Raw genomic sequence first — 19,389 nt, forward strand, 5'->3', positions numbered from 1 at the left:
TGGACAGATCCTTCTGATAAGCCCCTGGGGTCACTTATCCCTGGAGCTGCTCAGTAATGGGTTGTTAATAATATCCTCTCCTCCACAGGACTCCACCTGTAAGGACTGGACGATGTCTTGGTGCCAGCCGCAGACCCCTGGATAACTGGGACTGAAGGCTGCAGGGTACCCCTGGAGAGGCAGGGGACTGGAGGCTACAGGGTGCCCCTGGAGAGGCAGGGGACTGGAGGCTACAGGGTGCCCCTGGAGAGGCAGGGGACTGGAGGCTACAGGGTGCCCCTGGAGAGGCAGGGGACTGGAGGCTACAGGGTGCCCCTGGAGAGGCAGGGGACTGGAGGCTACAGGGTGCCCCTGGAGAGGCAGGGGACTGGAGGCTACAGGGTGCCCCTGGAGAGTCAGGGGACCGGAGGCTGGGGCTGGGAGCCTCCTGCTGGACTGAGAGGCTGGGTTGCTCCTTGTGGGCTCCAGGGAGGAGAGGAGGAACAGGATAGAGCAGGAGGTGACTCCCTGGCACCGCCGTTGCTTCAGCGCTGGATTTGCACCGGCAACGAGAGACTAATCCAGGCTGATCAACTAATCCCAGGGGATAGGACACTTGACGACACACACACTAACACTGTGTTATTTTAAAGCCGCGTACATTCATCCACTTCACACACACACACACACACACACACACATACACGTACACACATACTTACATGGAAACTCATACCTGTGTAAATATCTGGTTGTCAAGTTTCTTCTCCTGATTGTAAATACTGAACTCTGTTCATTTTTTGTGGTTGATAGTTGATTTGACACATTATTGGATTTTTTTCTTGCCTTAAGTTGTACATAAAGCTGTCCACAAGGACCATCGCCCAATCACCCTTTAATAGAACATTGTAAAAGAGACTATTTGTGTGGGAAGATTAGTTCGTTTTCTTAAAAAAAAAAATAGTAATTGGTGAAAATACATCTGGAAATTTAAATGCAACATCGAGGTGTCTGCTGTCTAGTTAGACACTTTGCCCCTTTTACAACTGAAATGTGAATGAACAATGTAAATAGTTTTGCTTTGAAAAAGAGAAGTGTAGAATTAACAAATAAATAAAATGGTGTGAAATGTTAAATGTGCGCGACTGTTTCCCAACTTATGAACGTCTGATGTGTTAAGATGTGTCACCTTTAGTCAGGATGGACGGTTTTATTTTTTCAAATACTGTAGTAATGGATCTCGTCCACATGGGGACGGTGTAGCTGCAATCTTGTTTCACTGAACATCGAACTAAGATTTGTACTTCCCTACTAAGTGGAGACTAGGAGGTCGTAAAATAGTGGCACCACTGACAAATCAATAAACAACAAGCGAAAGTTTTAAAGCCATAGTAAAGCTCCAAAGTACATGAGCGCCATATTGATCTAAACCGTAAAAAATAATTTCCGTTGATGCATTCTATATGGACATTTCAACAGTATTGTTGCCATAACCTACTAGACTGTTGGTGGAGTTGGATCTTTATTTTATCACCAAAAGAAAGAATTCCCCCCCCCCCCTCCCCTCTCTGACTCATCGAATGTGCCTCCCGTCTTGGAACCCCATACAGCTCCCTCCTCCCTCTCGCCATGTCGCAAGCTCCGGAGCGCATTCTCTGTCAGGACGGATGGAGCGTAGAGAGAAGATGCCCAGAGCCGCTCTCTGCCCCAACTCTCTAAACAAACGGCTAAACGACAATAAGTTGACGTTTGTCTGCGAAAATAACGAGTCACCTCGCAGCCTGTCGTTTTTAAAGTTTACTAGAAGTTAGGCATCGCTCCTGCCAAGATGGTGCCATTGTAGCGTGCAGTTGCGCTGAGACGGGTGTTTGTATGCTATGGAGAGCCGATGAGAATAAAGCAGCGTAGCTTTTGGAGACAGCCGTGATAGCACGCCGGTCGCCGAAGAGCGTCAACCGCTTCTTCGTAAGCACGGAACGGCGCTCAGTTCAACAACACTGTCATTTGAATGGACATCATCCAACGCGCTAACAGGGAACGATGCATTCAGTGTAGAGGGACATACAGGTACAGAGCAAGTAGTCGGTCGGACACTTTATTAGATAAGGTTGACTATTTGAGTTTGGAAAAGGGATGTCTATTTAATACGAACGCTTAAGGTTACGTCTCTGCTCATTGTTCGATGTTGTGCACTGATTGAAAGGGGACGACGGCAGTGGCCTTATAGAAACAGAATTGGACAATGAGTCTTCTTGGATACGCAAACGCGTCTACATTTAGCTGTGCCTTAAAACCACACGTTCTATGACCTCTCATCCACGCCAGTACTGTGAATGTTCCCCGTAGATTTGTGGACGTTTCCCCGCATGTGGTTGGCGAAGTCACGTTATAGCTTTGCGCTCCGAGGGATTTGGTGAACTTCGCTCGCAGTCTCCACAGTGATTCTTTGTCTGAACGGATCTCCGTTCCCTCTTTTGGGGTATCATGGCAGCAGAGAGTCGAGGGGCATGGACTGCTTTTGCACCAAAGGACGGCTGTAATTCATTAGGATTTCTAATGATATTCCTTGTGGATTTACTGGGTGTATCGGCAGCCAACATGGAGCCTATTTATTGGAATTCATTAAACAAAAGGTGAGTGTCTTACTAGTCTAAACCATGTTTCAGGTGACTTGATTTCGACCTTAAGTTATGCCTCAAATTAAACATGATCGGTTTCCCGTATCGCTCCAACTAATGTCAAACCTTGTCCTAGCCACCCGAAGCCAACTGTCAGAGGACTCCGGCCACCGATGCTATTTTGGTAGTGGAGCATGCCACTCGCTACTCCGGTTGTACAACCGGTCTATTTGCCTGTTTCAAGTCTCCGTAACATAACTGTTACGCTTTTAGCCCATATACAATTGATGTCCTGTTGTAACTAACATGGTTTGTCCCTATAGGATACTTGTTGCTGTGTTGTGAGGGACTGGCAGTGCTTGTCTGTCCAGGAAGACTGCAGTCTCGTCAAGAAGCCATAACATTCAACAGATGATCAGTTGGCTGGTTTTAGTAGGCCTAGCCATGTCAATGGCCGGAAATTTTGGGACAATTTTGACCATGTCCTATTCTGGGCCAACAAACGTTTCGATGATGTTAAGCGTGGGAATGCCAGTGTTTTTGGCAAACGGTTATTTTGTCCGGGTTGTGTGAGAGAGGGGTGGTCTTCACGCATGACTGCCTGCTCATAAAGGGTCGCGTGCGTGCAGTCTGTGTGTTTGAGCCCCCCTCCCGCCGCGTGCAAGATTCCCGCTGAGTTTGGAATCCACGCGAGGGGGACATGATGAAACGGACGAGAATTTGGCCTGGATTTATCCAACTCTGTAGGCTACAGAACGGCTTCCATTTTTATATCGAAGCTGAAGCATTTCCCTTCTCTGGGATGAGGAATTTGGAAGAACTCAAGCACGCTATAAAACATATTGTATGAATACATTTGTGAGAACCGAGTGATTTGAAGATCAAACCCACGGGCCGATTTGTCGCGGTTCAAAATTGCTTTCCAGACTGCAACTTTGTCTTGGAGAGGGAATATTACTGTAAAGGCCTGACAGCATTAAGGTTTAAATAGAGTCGTATCAGTTGAGAAGTCGGAGAGCGAAAGAGCATGAGGTTTCTCTCATGCGAATGGAATCAAATCTGCTTCCAATATCTTTAAAAGGTCAAATGCTTACTCGCGGTTTATTGAACAGCGCTTCCTCAGTCATAGGTCATGGACAGGCGCCCCCACTAATACACTCACACACATACATACACGCATACATACATAAGATGTATCATACAAGTTAGATTTATGCTTGACCGGACTTCAAGTGAACATGTAGATTAGTTGAAGAGAAAAAGCATACGCCTACTTCTATTACAAGTACACTCACAGATACAATGAAGATAGAAAAGGTTTAGGTTTGTAAGTATGTGTCATGTGAAGCAGAGCTAGCACCCACTAATTGAGGTGAACTGAACAATCAAGTTCATTGTACTTTTTCACAAACTACTCACTGTAACTAAGGTGACAAATACCTTTGGGCTTTTTTTACAAAGCACCTTCCTGTCGATACACCTCAGGTTGTGGGCAAGGGAAGTTGGATGCTCGTGGATGAGTGCGTTGGGTTTGAATGTTGGGATGGTGCTGACTAACGAGTCTCTCATCCTTGTGGAGTTTGAGTGTGTTTGGGTGGTGCTGATTACACTGGAGTTTGAGTGTGTTGGGTTAGCATGCTATGACGGTGCTACTGACAATGCTAGTGGAGTTTGAGTGTGCTGGGTTAGCATAATGGGGCTGTGCCGACTTGTCTAGCTGTGTCATACTAGTGGAGTTTGAGTGTGCTGGGTTAGCATAATGGGGCGGTGCTGACTTGCCCAGCTGTGTCTGGTAGGCTTGTTAAAGAGGACAGTGAGCGTTACAGAAGACCGTCCATGTCCGTCGCTCCAGGGTGTGTTGTTCTACCACTCTCTGCCCCCCAAATGTGCATTAAAAATTAATCCTAACAGCCTGCTCAATATTTAATAAACTGCCCGCTAATTGGCTAAAGATAAAAGCCTGGTTAACTGGGCTAAGCGTTTTCGATTCAAACGTTTTTCAAGATTGGGACGAAGACAAAAGAAGCAGAGATTGGGTCTGTGGGGAGGGTTGTGGGGAGACAGTTTAATGAACTCTGGGTTTGGTGTTACGCTTTTCCGCCCATCCCAGCCTCCAGCACCTCCTTCCACCCTGACCACTCGTGCCCCAGCAGCAGAGATCCCTCCCTGATGCAAGGCCGATTCTTAGGAATGTGTTGCACAGTTTGGGGGTGTTGCGTCGAGTTGTGTGTTTTACCAGTCTCTTGATGTCTGGACAAAGTTGTTTACAAAATTGTGTTTGTTTATCTTTGGAACAATTCAGACCATATCCTCTGAAGGCGTTGATAGGACAGGGCAAGAGTGTGAGAGTGTGTGTGTGTGTTTAGGTGCGTGTGTGTGTAGGTGAGTGTGTGTAGGTGAGTGTGTGCGTGTGTGTGTGTTATACGGTCTACTGTATTTAAGTGCCTGACTGCTTATTTGTTAGTAGAATGGATTTTCTTAGACTAAATATTTAACAAACAGACAGACTAGATTGAAGTGTGGAAACTAAACATGGTCGAGGGCAGGTACCGTGCGCCCCATGCCCCGTGGTCCCCATGCCCCATGGGCCCCATGCCCACATGGAGTCAGATGGCTGAGCGGTGAGGGAGTCGGGCTAGTAATCAGAAGGTTGCCGGATGGATTTCCCGCCGTGCAAAATGACGTTGTGTCCTTGCCTTGGGCAAGGCACTTCACCCTATTTGCCTTAGGGGGAATTACCCTGTACTTACTGTAAGTCGCTCTGGATAAGAGCGTCTGCTAAATGACTGAATGAATGTTAATGCCCCGTGGACCCCATGCCCCGTGGGCCCCATGCCCCCTGAGCACCGCCCGCCATTGGCAAACCTGCCTGCCAACGAGCCAAGGTATTGCCGTCTGCCAGACCAAACCAAACGTCCATAAAGTTTTCTCCGGACTCCCGAAAGTGACTCTGGAAATGGCTCCAAAACAGGCCATACCACTTGACCTCAGATTAGGGGTGGAAGCGTGAGGGTGGATAATCCTTCAACACAACACACTCCCAATAAACCACTGGAGTGGAGCAGTCCACTGTCAGGCAACAAAGCAGTCTGTGTAGGGATTACTCTCTCTATCTCTCTCTCCCCCTCCCCTCTCTCCTTTTTTCTCTCTCTGTCTCATGCGCCATCTTCATCAAACACTCAGTTTGAGCAATGTACCATAGTTGACATCTTGGCTCAATTAATATTGAGATGCAGAGATGACTCATTCACAGTGCAAACATGCTCAGAGTGAACTTCTCATCATTCTCAGGTGGAGACATTTTCATTTCCAGGCACATAACCAGACCCACCCACAGATCAAACCTCCTCTGGGATGTTTTCATATTTTGTAGCAGGGTAATGATTGTATAAATAATTGTATATGTGTGTTTCTGAAGAGGAAGACTTGGGGGCAGGAGAATGGAAGTAACTGAGATGAACCAGAGTTCTCGTCATCTATGGGTTGTGGGAGGGAGTCAAAGTTGACGAGAAATCCAATTATTGATTCAGGATATAAAGCAGCCGATCAGCTTCGCTGTTCGCTAGTGTGCGTTCTGATGATGGATCAAGCCCACGTACGGCATCATGTCAGCGCTCATTGCTTCACACAGCCAACAAAGTGCCTGCCAGGATGTCTGGCTGAATCTCTTCACCGTCCTTGTCATATGTACATCCATTTCAAAGGTGTGTCCCTGGCAGGCTATTGAAGCCTTGGCAGGGCATGAGAGTGGGCTGTGTTGAATGGAGTAATTGCACTCTTAAGGGCGGCACTGATGATAGTTTCACTGTGAGGCGGAGAACGACGACACGACGGACAGTTCTGCTGTTCCCGTCAGCCTGCACGGTTGTTGTCGTCGTCGTCGTCATCTGCCGCTTGTCCGGGGATCGGGTCGCGGGGGCAGCGACCTAAGCAGGGAGGCCCAGACTTCCCTCCCCCCGGCCACTTCCGCCAGCTCTTCCTGGGGGACCCCAAGGCGTTCCCAGGCCAGCTGCGAGACATAGTCCCTCCAGCGTGTCCTGGGTCTTCCCCGGGGCCTCTTCCCAGTGGGACGTGCCCGGAACACCTCACCAGGGAGGCGTCCAGGAGGCATCCTAATCAGATGCCCGAGCCACCTCAGCTGGCTCCTCTCGACGCGGAGGAGCAGCGGTTCTACTCTGAGCCCCTCCCGGATGACCGAGCTTCTCACCCTATCTCTAAGGGAGAGCCCGGACACCCTACGGAGAAAGCTCATTTCGGCCGCTTGTATTCGCGATCTCGTTCTTTCGGTCACTACCCATAGTTCGTGACCATAGGTGAGGGTAGGAACGTAGATCGACTGGTAAATAGAGAGCTTCGCCTTTCGACTCAGCTCCTTCTTCACCACGACGGACCGATGCAGAGCCCGCATCACTGCGGACGCCGCACCGATCCGCCTGTCGACCTCGCGCTCCATTCTTCCCTCACTCGTGAACAAGACCCCGAGATACTTGAACTCCTCCGCTTGGTTCAGGATCTCCTCCCCGACCCGGAGATGGCACTCCACCCTTTTCCGGTCGATTACCATGGCCTCAGATTTGGAGGTGCTGATTCGCATCCCAGCCGCTTCACATTCGGTTGCGAACCGCTCCAGTGAGAGCTGAAGGTCACGGCCCGATGAAGCCAACAGGACCACATCATCCGCAAAAAGCAGCGACCCGATCCTGAGGTCACCAAACCGGACCCCCTCAACACCCTGGCTGCGCCTAGAAATTCTGTCCATATAGGTAATGAACAGAATCGGTGACATAGGGCAGCCCTGGCGGAGTCCAACCCTCACCGGAAACAAGTTCGACTTACTACCGGCAATGCGGACCAAACTCTGGCACCGGTCGTACAGGGACCGGACAGCCCCGATCAGGAAATCCGGTACCCCGTACTCTCGGAGCACCCCCCACATGAGCCCCCGAGGGACACGGTCGAACGCCTTTTCCAAATCCACAAAACATGTGTAGACTGGTTGGGCGAACTCCCATGTACCCTCCAGGACTCCGCGGAGGGTATAAAGCTGGTCCACTGTTCCACGGCCAGGACGAAAACCACATTGCTCCTCCTGAATCCGAGGTTCGACAATCCGACGGACCCTCCTCTCCAGGACCCCTGAATAGACTTTCCCAGGGAGGCTGAGGAGTGTGATCCCCCTAAAGTTGGAGCACACCCTCCGGTCCCCCTTTTTAAAGAGGGGAACCACCACCCCGGTCTGCCAGTCCAGAGGCACTGTCCCCGATGTCCACGCGATGTTGCAGAGTCGTGTCAACCAAGACAGCCCTACAACATCCAGAGCCTTAAGGAACTCCGGGCGGACCTCATCCACCCCAGGGGCCCTGCCACCGCGGAGCTTTTCAACCACCTCGGCGACCTCAGCCCCAGAGATAGAAGGGCCCCCCCCGATGTCCCCAGACTCTGCCTCCACGTCGGAAAGCGTGTTGGTGGAATTAAGGAGGTCTTCGAAGTATTCCTTCCACCGATCCAGGACGTCCCCCGTCGAGGTCAGCAGCGCACCATCCCCACCGTATACAGTGTTGACAGAGCACTGCTTCCCCCTCCTGAGCCGCCGGATGGTGGTCCAGAACCTTTTTGAAGCCGTTCGGAAGTCATTCTCCATGGCCTCGCCGAACTCCTCCCATGCCCGGGTTTTTGCCTCCGCGACCGCCAAAGCCGCGTTCCGCTTGGCCTGCCGGTACACATCAGCTGCCTCTGGAGTCCTACCAGCCAATAAAGTCCGATAGGCCTCCTTCTTCAGCTTGACGGCATCCCTCACCTCCGGAGTCCACCACCGGGTCCGAGGGTTACCGCCGCGACATGCACCGACCGCCCTGCGGCCGCAGCTCCGGTCAGCCGCTTCAACAATGGAGGCCCGGAACATGGCCCATTCGGACTCAATGTCCCCGGCCCCCCCCGAGACATGATCGAAGCTCTCCCGGAGGTGGGAGTTGAAGCTCCTTCTGACAGAGGGTTCCGCCAGACGTTCCCAGCAGACCCTCACATTACGTTTGGGCCTGCCAGGCCTGACCGGCGTCCTCCCCCACCATCGAAGCCAACTCACCACCAGGTGGTGATCAGTTGACAGCTCCGCCCCTCTCCTCACCCGAGTGTCCAAGACATGCGGCCCCAAGTCCGATGACACGACTACAAAGTCGATCATCGAACTGAGACCTCGGGTGTCCTGGTGCCAGGTGCACATATGGACACCCTTATGCTTGAACATGGTGTTCGTTATGGACAAACCGTGTCTAGCACAGAAGTCCAACAACAAAACACCACTCGGGTTCAGATCGGGGGGGCCGTTCCTCCCAATCACGCCCCTCCAGGTCTCACTGTCATTGCCCACATGAGCATTGAAGTCCCCCAGGAGGACGAGGGAATCCCCAGGAGGAGCGCTTTCCAGCACCCCCCCCAGAGACTCCAAAAAGGGTGGGTACTCTGAGCTGCCGTTTGGTGCATAAGCACAAACGACAGTGAGGACCCGTCCCCCCACCCGAAGGCGGAGGGAGGCTACCCTCTCGTCCACCGGGGTGAACCCCAATGTACAGGCGCCGAACCGAGGGGAAACCAGTATTCCCACCCCAGCTCGACGCCTGGGGCCCTCCTTGAGTCACCACCTTACCGCGGTGGAGGGGTTTGCGTGTCCTAGTGATCCTGGAAGCTATGTTGTCGGGGGCTTCATGCCCCTGGTAGGGTCACCCAAGGCAAACAGGTTCCAGGTGAAAGACCAGACAAAGAGTGGCTCAAAAAACCAACCATGAAGAAATACAACAATGGTTCTCAGTTGCCCCTGCCCGGAAGCGGGTCACCGGGGCCCCCCCCTGGAGCCAGGCCCGGGGGTGGGGCTCGATGGCGAGCGCCTGGTGGCCGGGCCTTTTCCCATGGGGCCCGGTCGGGCACAGCCCGAAGAGACAACGTGGGACCCTCTTCCAGTGGGCTCACCATCCGCAGGAGGGGTCATGGGGGTCGGGTGCAGTGTGAGACGGGCGGCGGCCGAAGGCGGGGGCCTTGGCGGTCCGATCCTCGGCTGCAAAAGTTAGCTTTAGGGACGTGGAACGTCACCTCGCTGGCGGGAAAGGAGCCTGAGCTGGTGCGCGAGGTAGAGAGTTTCCGGCTAGATATAGTCGGCCTCGCCTCGACGCACAGCGTGGGCTCCGGAACCAGTCTCCTTGAGAGGGGCTGGACTCTCTTCCACTCTGGAGTTGCCCTTGGTGCACGGTTGTTTTTCGTACGAATTTCTTCTGCTTCTTTGATCCTTCACTCATTTTTTGATCTTATTTCCTGCTTGTTCTTCCTCTCTTTTTTTTCTCTGCCTCTCCTCTCTCCTCTGCCCATTTCCTCTCTGCCTCTCTCTTATAAAGGTTAAGTGGCATGAATAATATTTCTGTGTGCTTGCTTTGTGGAGCATTGTGGGTAATTGGTGAGCGTAGAAAGAAGAAGGGCATGGGGTCCAAACCGCCATGTCAGCAGGGAGAACAGACATGAACAAATAGATCTGGCCAAGGACGTGTAGTTATTTTAACAAACAAGGGCCACATTCCCCTTCCTACATTCACCTAATTGAGCATCGTTTGCCCTTGAACACAGCTAGCCCTATTTCCTTTCTTGTCTCAGATTTATCGTTTGTCATCTATGGCGCCTCATGAATTTGCTGCTCTCAAAATATTAAATAATGTATGTGTGATGACTGGAGCCATTGCGAAGAGCAAGAGAAGGGAGCAGGAAGCTGGTTTCTTCTATTTTCTCTCCTACTTTCTCCTTCTGTGTCTATCGGTTTCCATCTTTCTCTCTGTCCATCTGTCTTTCTCCTCTCTCTGTGCATTTCTTTCTCTGTCTCTCTCTGTCTCTCTTTCTCTCTAAGTACTACCTGTTGTTGTCTACTGAAAGATTTTTGTAGTCCATCTTTACAGTAATCAGCAACGTGATTCCTTCTTTGGTTTTTAATGTGGAGTTGGAACGAGGAGACCCCCAGAGCGACCCGTCCACCTGAGACCACCTGTGCTCCCAAAATCCCGACCCCAAGCCTCCCAGCTTCAGCGCTTCCGACCTCCCGCTCCAAAAGACTGACCTTCGTTGAAGTGTTTGTCCCCCCACAGGAGCATTCGATGACTCTGCTGTCACGTCGGGTCTAAGTCAGGAGCCATTTTTCGATGCTCTGTGAGTCAGCATCCAGGAATGTGCCTGCTATCGGTCAGCCCTTAGCTCATTAACCAACACTGATACCAGCTCAGAGACACTCAGGGGGCTCTTCACATGGAGCAGCACTCACTTAGCCGGTCTGGCTTTGGGCTCTGTGTTCCCAGCTCCCCCTGTCCTCGCACGTCTCTTGGAGGCTTTGTCTTCTCGAGGGACTGATCGACTGCCATTGTGACCTTTACGAATGTCGAGATGACAGGCAGAAAAACGTCCCGCGAATTCAGCTAGGTTAGCTTTAGCTAGTTTGCTGAGGCCCGGGATTGCATTCCGCTCTCATGTGACCAGAAGCCTGGTTCTGCTTCAAAGCAGCTCTGCCATGCCCAGGTGGGTAGGGACTGGTCTGGTCCAATCAGACCATGGTGGTGGGTACTGGTCCTATCCAATCAGGTTGGGTGGTCGGGTCCAATCAGACCAGGACAGCCGTCTGAGGTTGCACTCTAAGCTGAGGAAGTACTGGAAGCTTGCGTAGGACCGATCGGATGCAGACACACACACAAACGCACCATGTACTGGTGGGGTCGAGCCAGGCCCAGTGAGCTGGCTGAGAGCTGGAGGAAACCTGGTGTTTCCTGGTACGTGCCCACAGAGAACCTGCATAGCACGCTCTGGTGCTGGGGAGGGAATTAGAGCCTGCAGCATGAATGGTCACCCCCACCACACACACACACACACTCTGTCACACACACACTTTCAACCTGACCACTGAGACAGAAAGTAGGAGCGAGAGTTTCATTCACATTCGTGTCAAGTGGGGTGTACATCCAGAGATGGTGAAACAGGTAGGTAACAAAGCTGTAAATAAAACAGACAGCAATATCTCCTCTCCTACAGACTACCAGAAGAGGAAGGAGGTTGAGGACAGACTTGTTTTCAAGAGGTAGAAGTAGAAAATGCTGGTACAGAACCACATTGTGCGACAATAACAAACACACACAAACATTCAGATATTAGTGTTGAATGTGTCTCTAACATACAAACGCGTGCTCACAGATTGAAATGTGAAGTCAAAGTTGCCCTCCCCTCAACTCCCTGTGTAAGCACTCTCGAGACAGATTCATTTTGACCAGAATACATGGTATATATATAGTGGAGATTACATATGCAATCATGATGCATCATTTATGATGGGGCCAACCGAAATACCACTTCCTGGTTTTCATTGACGCTGACAAAGTAGCAATACTAAACAAATTGAAAAGACGGGTTTTAAGACCAAATTTTAAAAGGAAAGAAGGGTTTATGGGATCCTGGTATGTGCGCTATATGGAAGCAAATCAGTGACAATGTTTTAAATTTGGCATTGAATACTTAATATTGGTAATCCACTGCCTAACCTATCCTTGGTATCCCGGATGTTGCAATCTGGATTTGTTCGGCTCGTTATTTTTCACCTCAAATGTATTTGGCTCAAATTTTTCATGCTCATATTTTGGGGATCTGAATTTCAACTTTCGAATTTCAGCAGCCTGAATGTTGTTCTATTTGAAATTCAGAACCTAGAATATTTTTTGCCTCTTACCAGGTCTTTTTCTGCCCTCAAAGCCAGACTTCGTGTACCACAACAATAAGCTCCAAGTTAGGCGTTGACCCCGCTGACCTGGGACAACCTTGTGGCTGTTTGATGCTCTAGTCTAGGCTGTAGTTTGAGGATGTGAGTGGCTTCAGTTGTGACTGGCATCTGACAGCGCTGCCTCTCTCTCTCCCTAATCAGTTATGTCACGTGTTGAAATGTCACAGACACACACGCCTTATTGGCCACTTGAAGGGTCCGTCATGGGAACGGTGACATTAGGAAGGAAAGAGAAAGAGAGATCTGTGGAGATACTGAGGCACAGATGAAGGAGACCAGGGGATCTTCAGCAGATATCTCTGCTCTGCACTAAGCTCTGCTGTAATTGAGATGTTATCGTTTCCCTGCAGTATTATTTCTGATCACAGGTCGTCTTGGTTTAAGCGAAGGAGGGAGGAGGAAAGATGAGGGAGGGTGGAGGAGGAGGGAAGGAAAGAGCAGCGTGGTGTCTGGTGGAGGTGGGGAGAGAGCAGCGTGGTGGAGGCAGGGAGAGAGCAGCATGGTGGAGGTGGGGAGAGAGCAGCATGGTGGAGGTGGGGAGAGAGCAGCGTGGTGTCTGGTGGAGGTGGGAGAGAGCAGCGTGGTGGAGGTGGAGGAGAGAGCAGCATGGTGGAGGTGGGGAGAGAGCAGCGTGGTGGAGGTGGAGGCAGGGAGAGAGCAGCATGGTGGAGGTGGGGAGAGAGCAGCATGGTGGAGGCAGGGAGAGAGCAGCTTGGTGGAGGTGGGGAGAGAGCAGCATGGTGGAGGCAGGGAGAGAGCAGCATGGTGGAGGTGGGGAGAGAGCAGCATGGTGGAGGTGGGGAGAGAGCAGCGTGGTGGAGGTGGAGGCAGGGAGAGAGCAGCATGGTGGAGGTGGGGAGAGAGCAGCGTGGTGGAGGTGGAGGCAGGGAGAGAGCAGCGTGGTGGAGGTGGGGAGAGAGCAGCATGTTGGAGGCAGGGAGAGAGCAGCTTGGTGGAGGTGGGGAGAGAGCAGCATGGTGGAGGTGGAGGAGAGAGCAGCGTGGTGTCTGGTGGAGGAGAGAGCAGCATGGTGGAGGTGGGGAGAGAGCAGCATGGTGGAGGTGGGGAGAGAGCAGCATGGTGGAGGTGGGGAGAGAGCAGCGTGGTGATGGTGGAGGAGAGAGCAGCGTGGTGACTGGTGGAGGAGAGAGCAGCATGGTGGAGGTGGGGAGAGAGCAGCGTGGTGACTGGTGGAGGAGAGAGCAGCGTGGTGACTGGTGGAGGAGAGAGCAGCATGGTGGAGGTGGGGAGAGAGCAGCGTGGTGACTGGTGGAGGAGAGAGCAGCGTGGTGGAGGTGGGGAGAGAGCAGCATGGTGGAGGTGGGGAGAGAGCAGCGTGGTGGAGGTGGAGGAGAGAGCAGCGTGGTGGAGGTGGGGAGAGAGCAGCGTGGTGGAGGCAGGGAGAGAGCAGCGTGGTGTCTGGTGGAGGAGAGAGCAGCGTGGTGGAGGTGGGGAGAGAGCAGCATGGTGGAGGTGGGGAGAGAGCAGCATGGTGGAGGTGGGGAGAGAGCAGCGTGGTGTCTGGTGGAGGAGAGAGCAGCGTGGTGATGGTGGAGGAGAGAGCAGCGTGGTGGAGGTGGGAGAGAGCAGCATGGTGGAGGTGGGGAGAGAGCAGCATGGTGGAGGTGGGGAGAGAGCAGCGTGGTGTCTGGTGGAGGAGAGAGCAGCGTGGTGGAAGTGGGGAGAGAGCAGCATGGTGGAGGTGGGGAGAGAGCAGCGTGGTGGAGGTGGAGGAGAGAGCAGCGTGGTGATGGTGGAGGAGAGAGCAGCGTGGTGGAGGTGGGGAGAGAGCAGCGTGGTGGAGGCAGGGAGAGAGCAGCGTGGTGTCTGGTGGAGGAGAGAGCAGCGTGGTGGAGGTGGGGAGAGAGCAGCGTGGTGACTGGTGGAGGAGAGAGCAGCGTGGTGGAGGTGGGGAGAGAGCAGCGTGGTGACTGGTGGAGGAGCGATGGCGTTCTCTCTCTGTGATCAAATGTCAGCGGGGCTCTCAGGGAGGAGGGAGATAAACGGAGGAGAGGCCGACTGAGCGCTCTAAACCCTCGTCCTCCAAGCCTTCCTGCCGGGGAAGGGCGGGGGGGGGGGGGGGGGGGGGGCACAGTGGTGTTGGGGGGGGCACTAGGGAACGAGGAGGAGGGGGGGGCTCATTTGGGGTGGTGGGAGGGGGGGTTGACATTTTTGTGACGCTCAAATGACCTTGTGGTTCTGGCTCATAGGGATCCCAGGTTTGTGTAGAGTGTGTGTGTGTATGTGTGTGTGTGGGTGCGTGTGTGTGGGGAAAGGGGGGTTTGGACGGATCTGCGAATTCCCAGTAAATTGAAGGCGTCCTCTGTGAGTCGTGGGGTTTAGCAGGAATTAGACGGAATTCACAGTGGTGGTCCGGCCACACTACAAAGACCACCGGCCAAATCCCCGAGGTCTGAGAAGTCGTGTTAGAAACAAAAACATAAACCATAGCTGCATAATTGACCCAAGGATTATTAGTGTGGATCCATGCTGCGGATTAGCGTTACATTTACAGGGATTAGTTGTCCATGAAAATGTGTTTTAAAACATTATGCTCTGCTGCTAGCTGCTGTCACTGTGAATGCAAACAGAACAGCGTCATCCCAGTAGACTTCATCCAAACCTCATCCAACGAGATCTTTCTATATAGAACTCCACTGCTTGGCCTTCCCAGTCTTAAGAAGGGGTCCAGACCTCATCCAGCACCATCCCTCTGTAGACCTCATCAACCCATCACTGCTGGCCTGCTGGGTGTGAATTTCTTTCTCTCCTATCTTCTCTCGTCTCATCTCCTCTCTGCAGAGAGGGTTGTGGTCTGGTCTGGTTAACGCTGCTGAAAGTGATATCTCCATGAGGCCTGATCTGTATTCAGTCTGGGAACAGTTTCAATAAGGGACTCCTCTGAATGATGGAATAATATGTGCTATCACTGGAGAGGTCTCAGAGGAGAAAAGCTGTCCACACACACTCTGACACACACACTGCACACCAACACACACACTCTGACACACACACTGCACACCAACACACACAGTCAGACACACACACCACACCAACACACACAAGCAAAGACTTACAAAGTCATTCATCCTAACACGCACACATGCATGTGCGCTCACATAAATCACACAGACAATACCACACATACACACACACACACCATGTCAAGACACATGCAAAAGCACACATAGACTAGAGTCTTTTTCACCACACATGCATGTGCACACACACCAAGTACATACACACGAAGACACACACACACCTGTTCTATCACATCTCCTGCTTCCCGAGGTCGTGTGGGCGAGTCTGTGAATGATGCCATGAATATAAGAGAGTCCTCACCAAACACAAGCCGTCAGACAGACGGAGGGGTAAATACCACACTATCAATCACTCGTTTCTATGGATACCTTCCTCACCTCTCTCCCACTCTCTCTTTCTCTCTCCCACTCTCTCTTCTCTATTCTCTCTCTCCCTACCTCTCTCCCTCTCTCTCGCCTCTCCCTCCCTACCTTTCTCCCTCTCTCTCGCCTCTCCCTCCTCTGACTCTCTTCCCTCTCTCCCTCTCTCTCCCCCGTGTCTCTCCCTGGCAGGTTCGGGGATGACCGGGGCTACGTGCTCTACCCCCAGATAGGGGACCGTCTGGACCTGATCTGCCCCTCGTCCAGCCAGGCGGGGCCCCGGGCCCCCAGCGAGTACGAGTTCTACAAGCTGTACCTGGTGTCCACGCGCGAGCAGGCCGACCGCTGCGAGGTCATGGGCCCCCCCAACCTGCTGCTCACCTGCGACAAGCCCGCCAGCGACATGCGCTTCACCATCAAGTTCCAGGAGTTCTCTCCCAACCTCTGGGGACATGAATTCAAGAGCCTCCAGGACTACTACATCATCGGTGAGTGTGTGGGTGTGTGTGGGGGGGGTACATTTTCAAAATGGAAGATGGACCATTTTTTTGACAGCTACTGGATGTGTGTGTTTTGTACTTTTTCAAAATGTAAGATATTTAATATCAGCACCCTCATGACAGATGCTGGATGGAAGGGTGTGGGTGTGTGGGTGTGTATATGTGTGTATATATGTAAATGACCTTAGGGAAATAACAACTAATTAACCTATCTTGGCATTTGCTAATTTTTTCAATATGCCAGTAATGACTTGGAGGACAGTCAAAGCAAGTGAGCGAGCACGCAGAAGAGAGGGAGGAAGTGAGAGGCGGAGAGAGAAAGGAGGAGAGAGGGAGAGAGAGAGAGAGGAGAGGGAATTTGCTCACCGGCCCGAGTTTTGCATATTTGCATAAACATGGCGGTCTGGTTTAAGCAGCAGTGTTTAATTGGCTGTAATATGCAGTGGAGAGCTCAAGGGCAATCTGGAGGGATGACCCTAGCCCACCAGGACACAGGCCTTGCTGCCAAGCTGTCTGACAACCCCCCCCCCCCCCCCCCCCCACCTCTACCACCCCACCCAGCCCTGTCCAACACACAAGGGCAGAAGTGTGTGTGTGTGTTTGTAGATTGTGCTTGTTTGGGTGACGTGGAGAGGCTTTGCGGATCCTCTTGTTGAGGGTAGAGTGAGTCCTGCTCCTGCGTTCATTCTCAGCCCAGGTCAGGGACCCTGCAGACAGTGTTAGCCCGCAGAGCGTTCTGTCTGGTGTATCGATCTGGTGTCGTGTTGTTAGAGTGTGTGTGTGTGTGTTGTGTTAGAGCATGTGGTGAGAGGTGTGTGTAGTGTGAAAGTGTTTGGTCCCCCAGGAACAGAGTAGAGGGGCTTGATCACTCTTACATCTCCCAAGAGGATGACCCCCCGCCCCCCCACCACACACAGACACACTAACAACCTGATCCATATGAGAAGCAGACAGAACACTGCAATCACGTCACGCAAAACAAACACTCTAAATAATTCACCTCCCTGAGCGATCTGTCCGTTTGGTCTGCTTGCAATCTGCTCGTTGTGTCCATGTGTGTGTGTGTGTGTCCATGTGTGTGTCTGTGTGTGTGTGAGCATGTTTTGATTGTGAAACTTTAAATACAGTAAGCTGTGTATTGGCACGTGAGACAGATCTTGCTGTATCTGTGGGTGTGTGAGTGTGTGTGTGTGTAAGAGAGAAAGAGTCTGTGACGGTGAGAGTGTGTGTGGGTGTGTGAATTGGTGTGCAAGTATGTTTGTGTGTGAATGAGGGTGAATTTTGTAGTGTCATCGTGCATCAGCAAGTGCTGTTTATGCAGGTTAATAATTCAGCAGCTCTTTGGATTATTTATCAAAGTTAAAAGGAAATGATAGAGAAGAGGAGACAGCTTGCTGAAAGAGAGAGAGAGAGAGAGAGAGAGAGAGAGAGAGAGAGAGAGAGAGAGGGAGAGGGAGGGAGGGAGAGGGAGAGGGAGAGGGAGAGGGAGAGGGAGAGGGAGAGGGAGAGGGAGAGGGAGAGGGAGAGGGAGAGGGGGGAGGGGAGAGATGGACACAGTGTTGGGTGGGTAGGCAGACAAGGAGAGAACATTGGCTAGTGACAGTCCAGTCACTGTTCCCAGCGTGAGGGGACCAGGGGATGACTGTGGAAGGAAAGGGGGGTTGTGGGATGACTGTGAATAACTCAAAGTGACATGTCGCCTCCCTGATCTAGGTCAACAATCGGAACCGCACCACACTGTGTTTGAGCGAGAGATAAAGAAAGAGAGACCTAGCCTTTGTATCTGCCTGCTCATGCTTATGTCTGTTCAAGCATTCATCTGTGTGTGTGTGTGTGTGTTTCAGCATGTGTGTCTGCATGTACGTAGCCTAGCTGGATGTGTGTGTGTGGAGTGTGTGAGGCGGACGGGGGCAATGCGTTTATATGTATTTGAGATTTGGACGTTTTTATTGTTGTGTCGATATTGGAGACTGGGTGTGAGTGTGTTTTCTTCACTGATAAAGGCCATGCAGTAAGACTCCCACGCTAATTGGATTGAGAAGGTTTAACACTGTGATTCATTAACCTCCTGGCTCCACCAGGACACACACACACACACACAGTTCATTTTCACGTACTGTTTGACAACTGCTGAGGCCGGCAGATCGAACACAGGCACACTCGAAGTAGACAAGCGCGCGCACACACACACACACAGAAAATAACTAATTATGATGTTTTCGCATTAGAATTAGACTGACAAAACATTTTAAAAGAGGTTCAGACACACACACACACTTTCACACACACAGACATTCTGTCATAGCAGTGAAGAAGGCAGGCTGGTTTTCCAGACAGTTGTGTGAATAGAAAGATATTATACTGACCAGAGGATTGGGGGGGGAATTCTCCCCAACAGCTGTTCACTAGAAACCAGGAGAGGGGATGAATCTGCAGGGAGAGAGGAGGGGGGGGTGATATGAGGGGGGGATGAAAGGGAAACACGGAAGAGGTAGAGAGAGAGAGAGAGAGAGAGAGAGAGAGAGAGGAGAGCATGAGGAGTATAATGGAGTTTATGTGTACCACTGTGGAATTAAACGTACCACTTTCCAGAATGATCTGATCTTGCGAATCCGCACGCACTTGTGCACTGTCACACACACTCACACACACTCACACACACACACACACTCTGCCCCCTGAGGCTCTGTCATTGTTGCCTCTATGGGATTTGTTGTCACGCCGGCAGCTTAGTGATCTGTTTGGTGTTCCTCCCCCAGCAGCCTGGCAGGGGCTGGAGATAGAGCCGTGTTCCTGCTGACGACGGTGAGGGGGGGGGGGGGGGGGGGGCGTTCCCCTGCAGGATGCCCTGGGATGGATCGGGAGTGGGCGTCAAACAGGAGGGTTGGTGGAGGGGGTGGGGGGTGATGGTCAGTAACTCTGCAGGGCTGGAGAGGAGGGCGTGGGGTTTGTCTGTGAAGAAAGAAGGATTAACGTGGAGAATCAGTCGGTAGTACTGATAACCAATGAACGGTAACTGTCAGAAGATGACCTCAATATGAGTGTAATATCATTTCAAATGTATTCTAAAGGGAGAAATCTGGGATCAGATATCATTTTTTTTT

The 19,389-nt window shown here is 51.8% G+C and overlaps 1 protein-coding gene across 1 annotated transcript in view; it reads left to right on the forward strand.

Moving 5' to 3' along the window:
- The first annotated feature begins 1,575 nt into the window (after positions 1-1,575).
- Positions 1,576-19,389, forward strand: part of LOC124468233 (extensin-like) — a 20,475-nt gene continuing 2,661 nt past the window's right edge. The window contains exons 1-2 of the mRNA XM_047020892.1: positions 1,576-2,612; positions 15,978-16,273. Of these exons, the coding sequence (XP_046876848.1) occupies positions 2,464-2,612; positions 15,978-16,273 (445 nt within the window). The 5' untranslated portion in view covers positions 1,576-2,463. The remainder of the gene's footprint in view (positions 2,613-15,977; positions 16,274-19,389) is intronic.

The sequence above is a fragment of the Hypomesus transpacificus genome, chromosome 5 (assembly GCF_021917145.1).
Source record: "Hypomesus transpacificus isolate Combined female chromosome 5, fHypTra1, whole genome shotgun sequence".
Lineage (NCBI taxonomy): Eukaryota > Metazoa > Chordata > Actinopteri > Osmeriformes > Osmeridae > Hypomesus > Hypomesus transpacificus.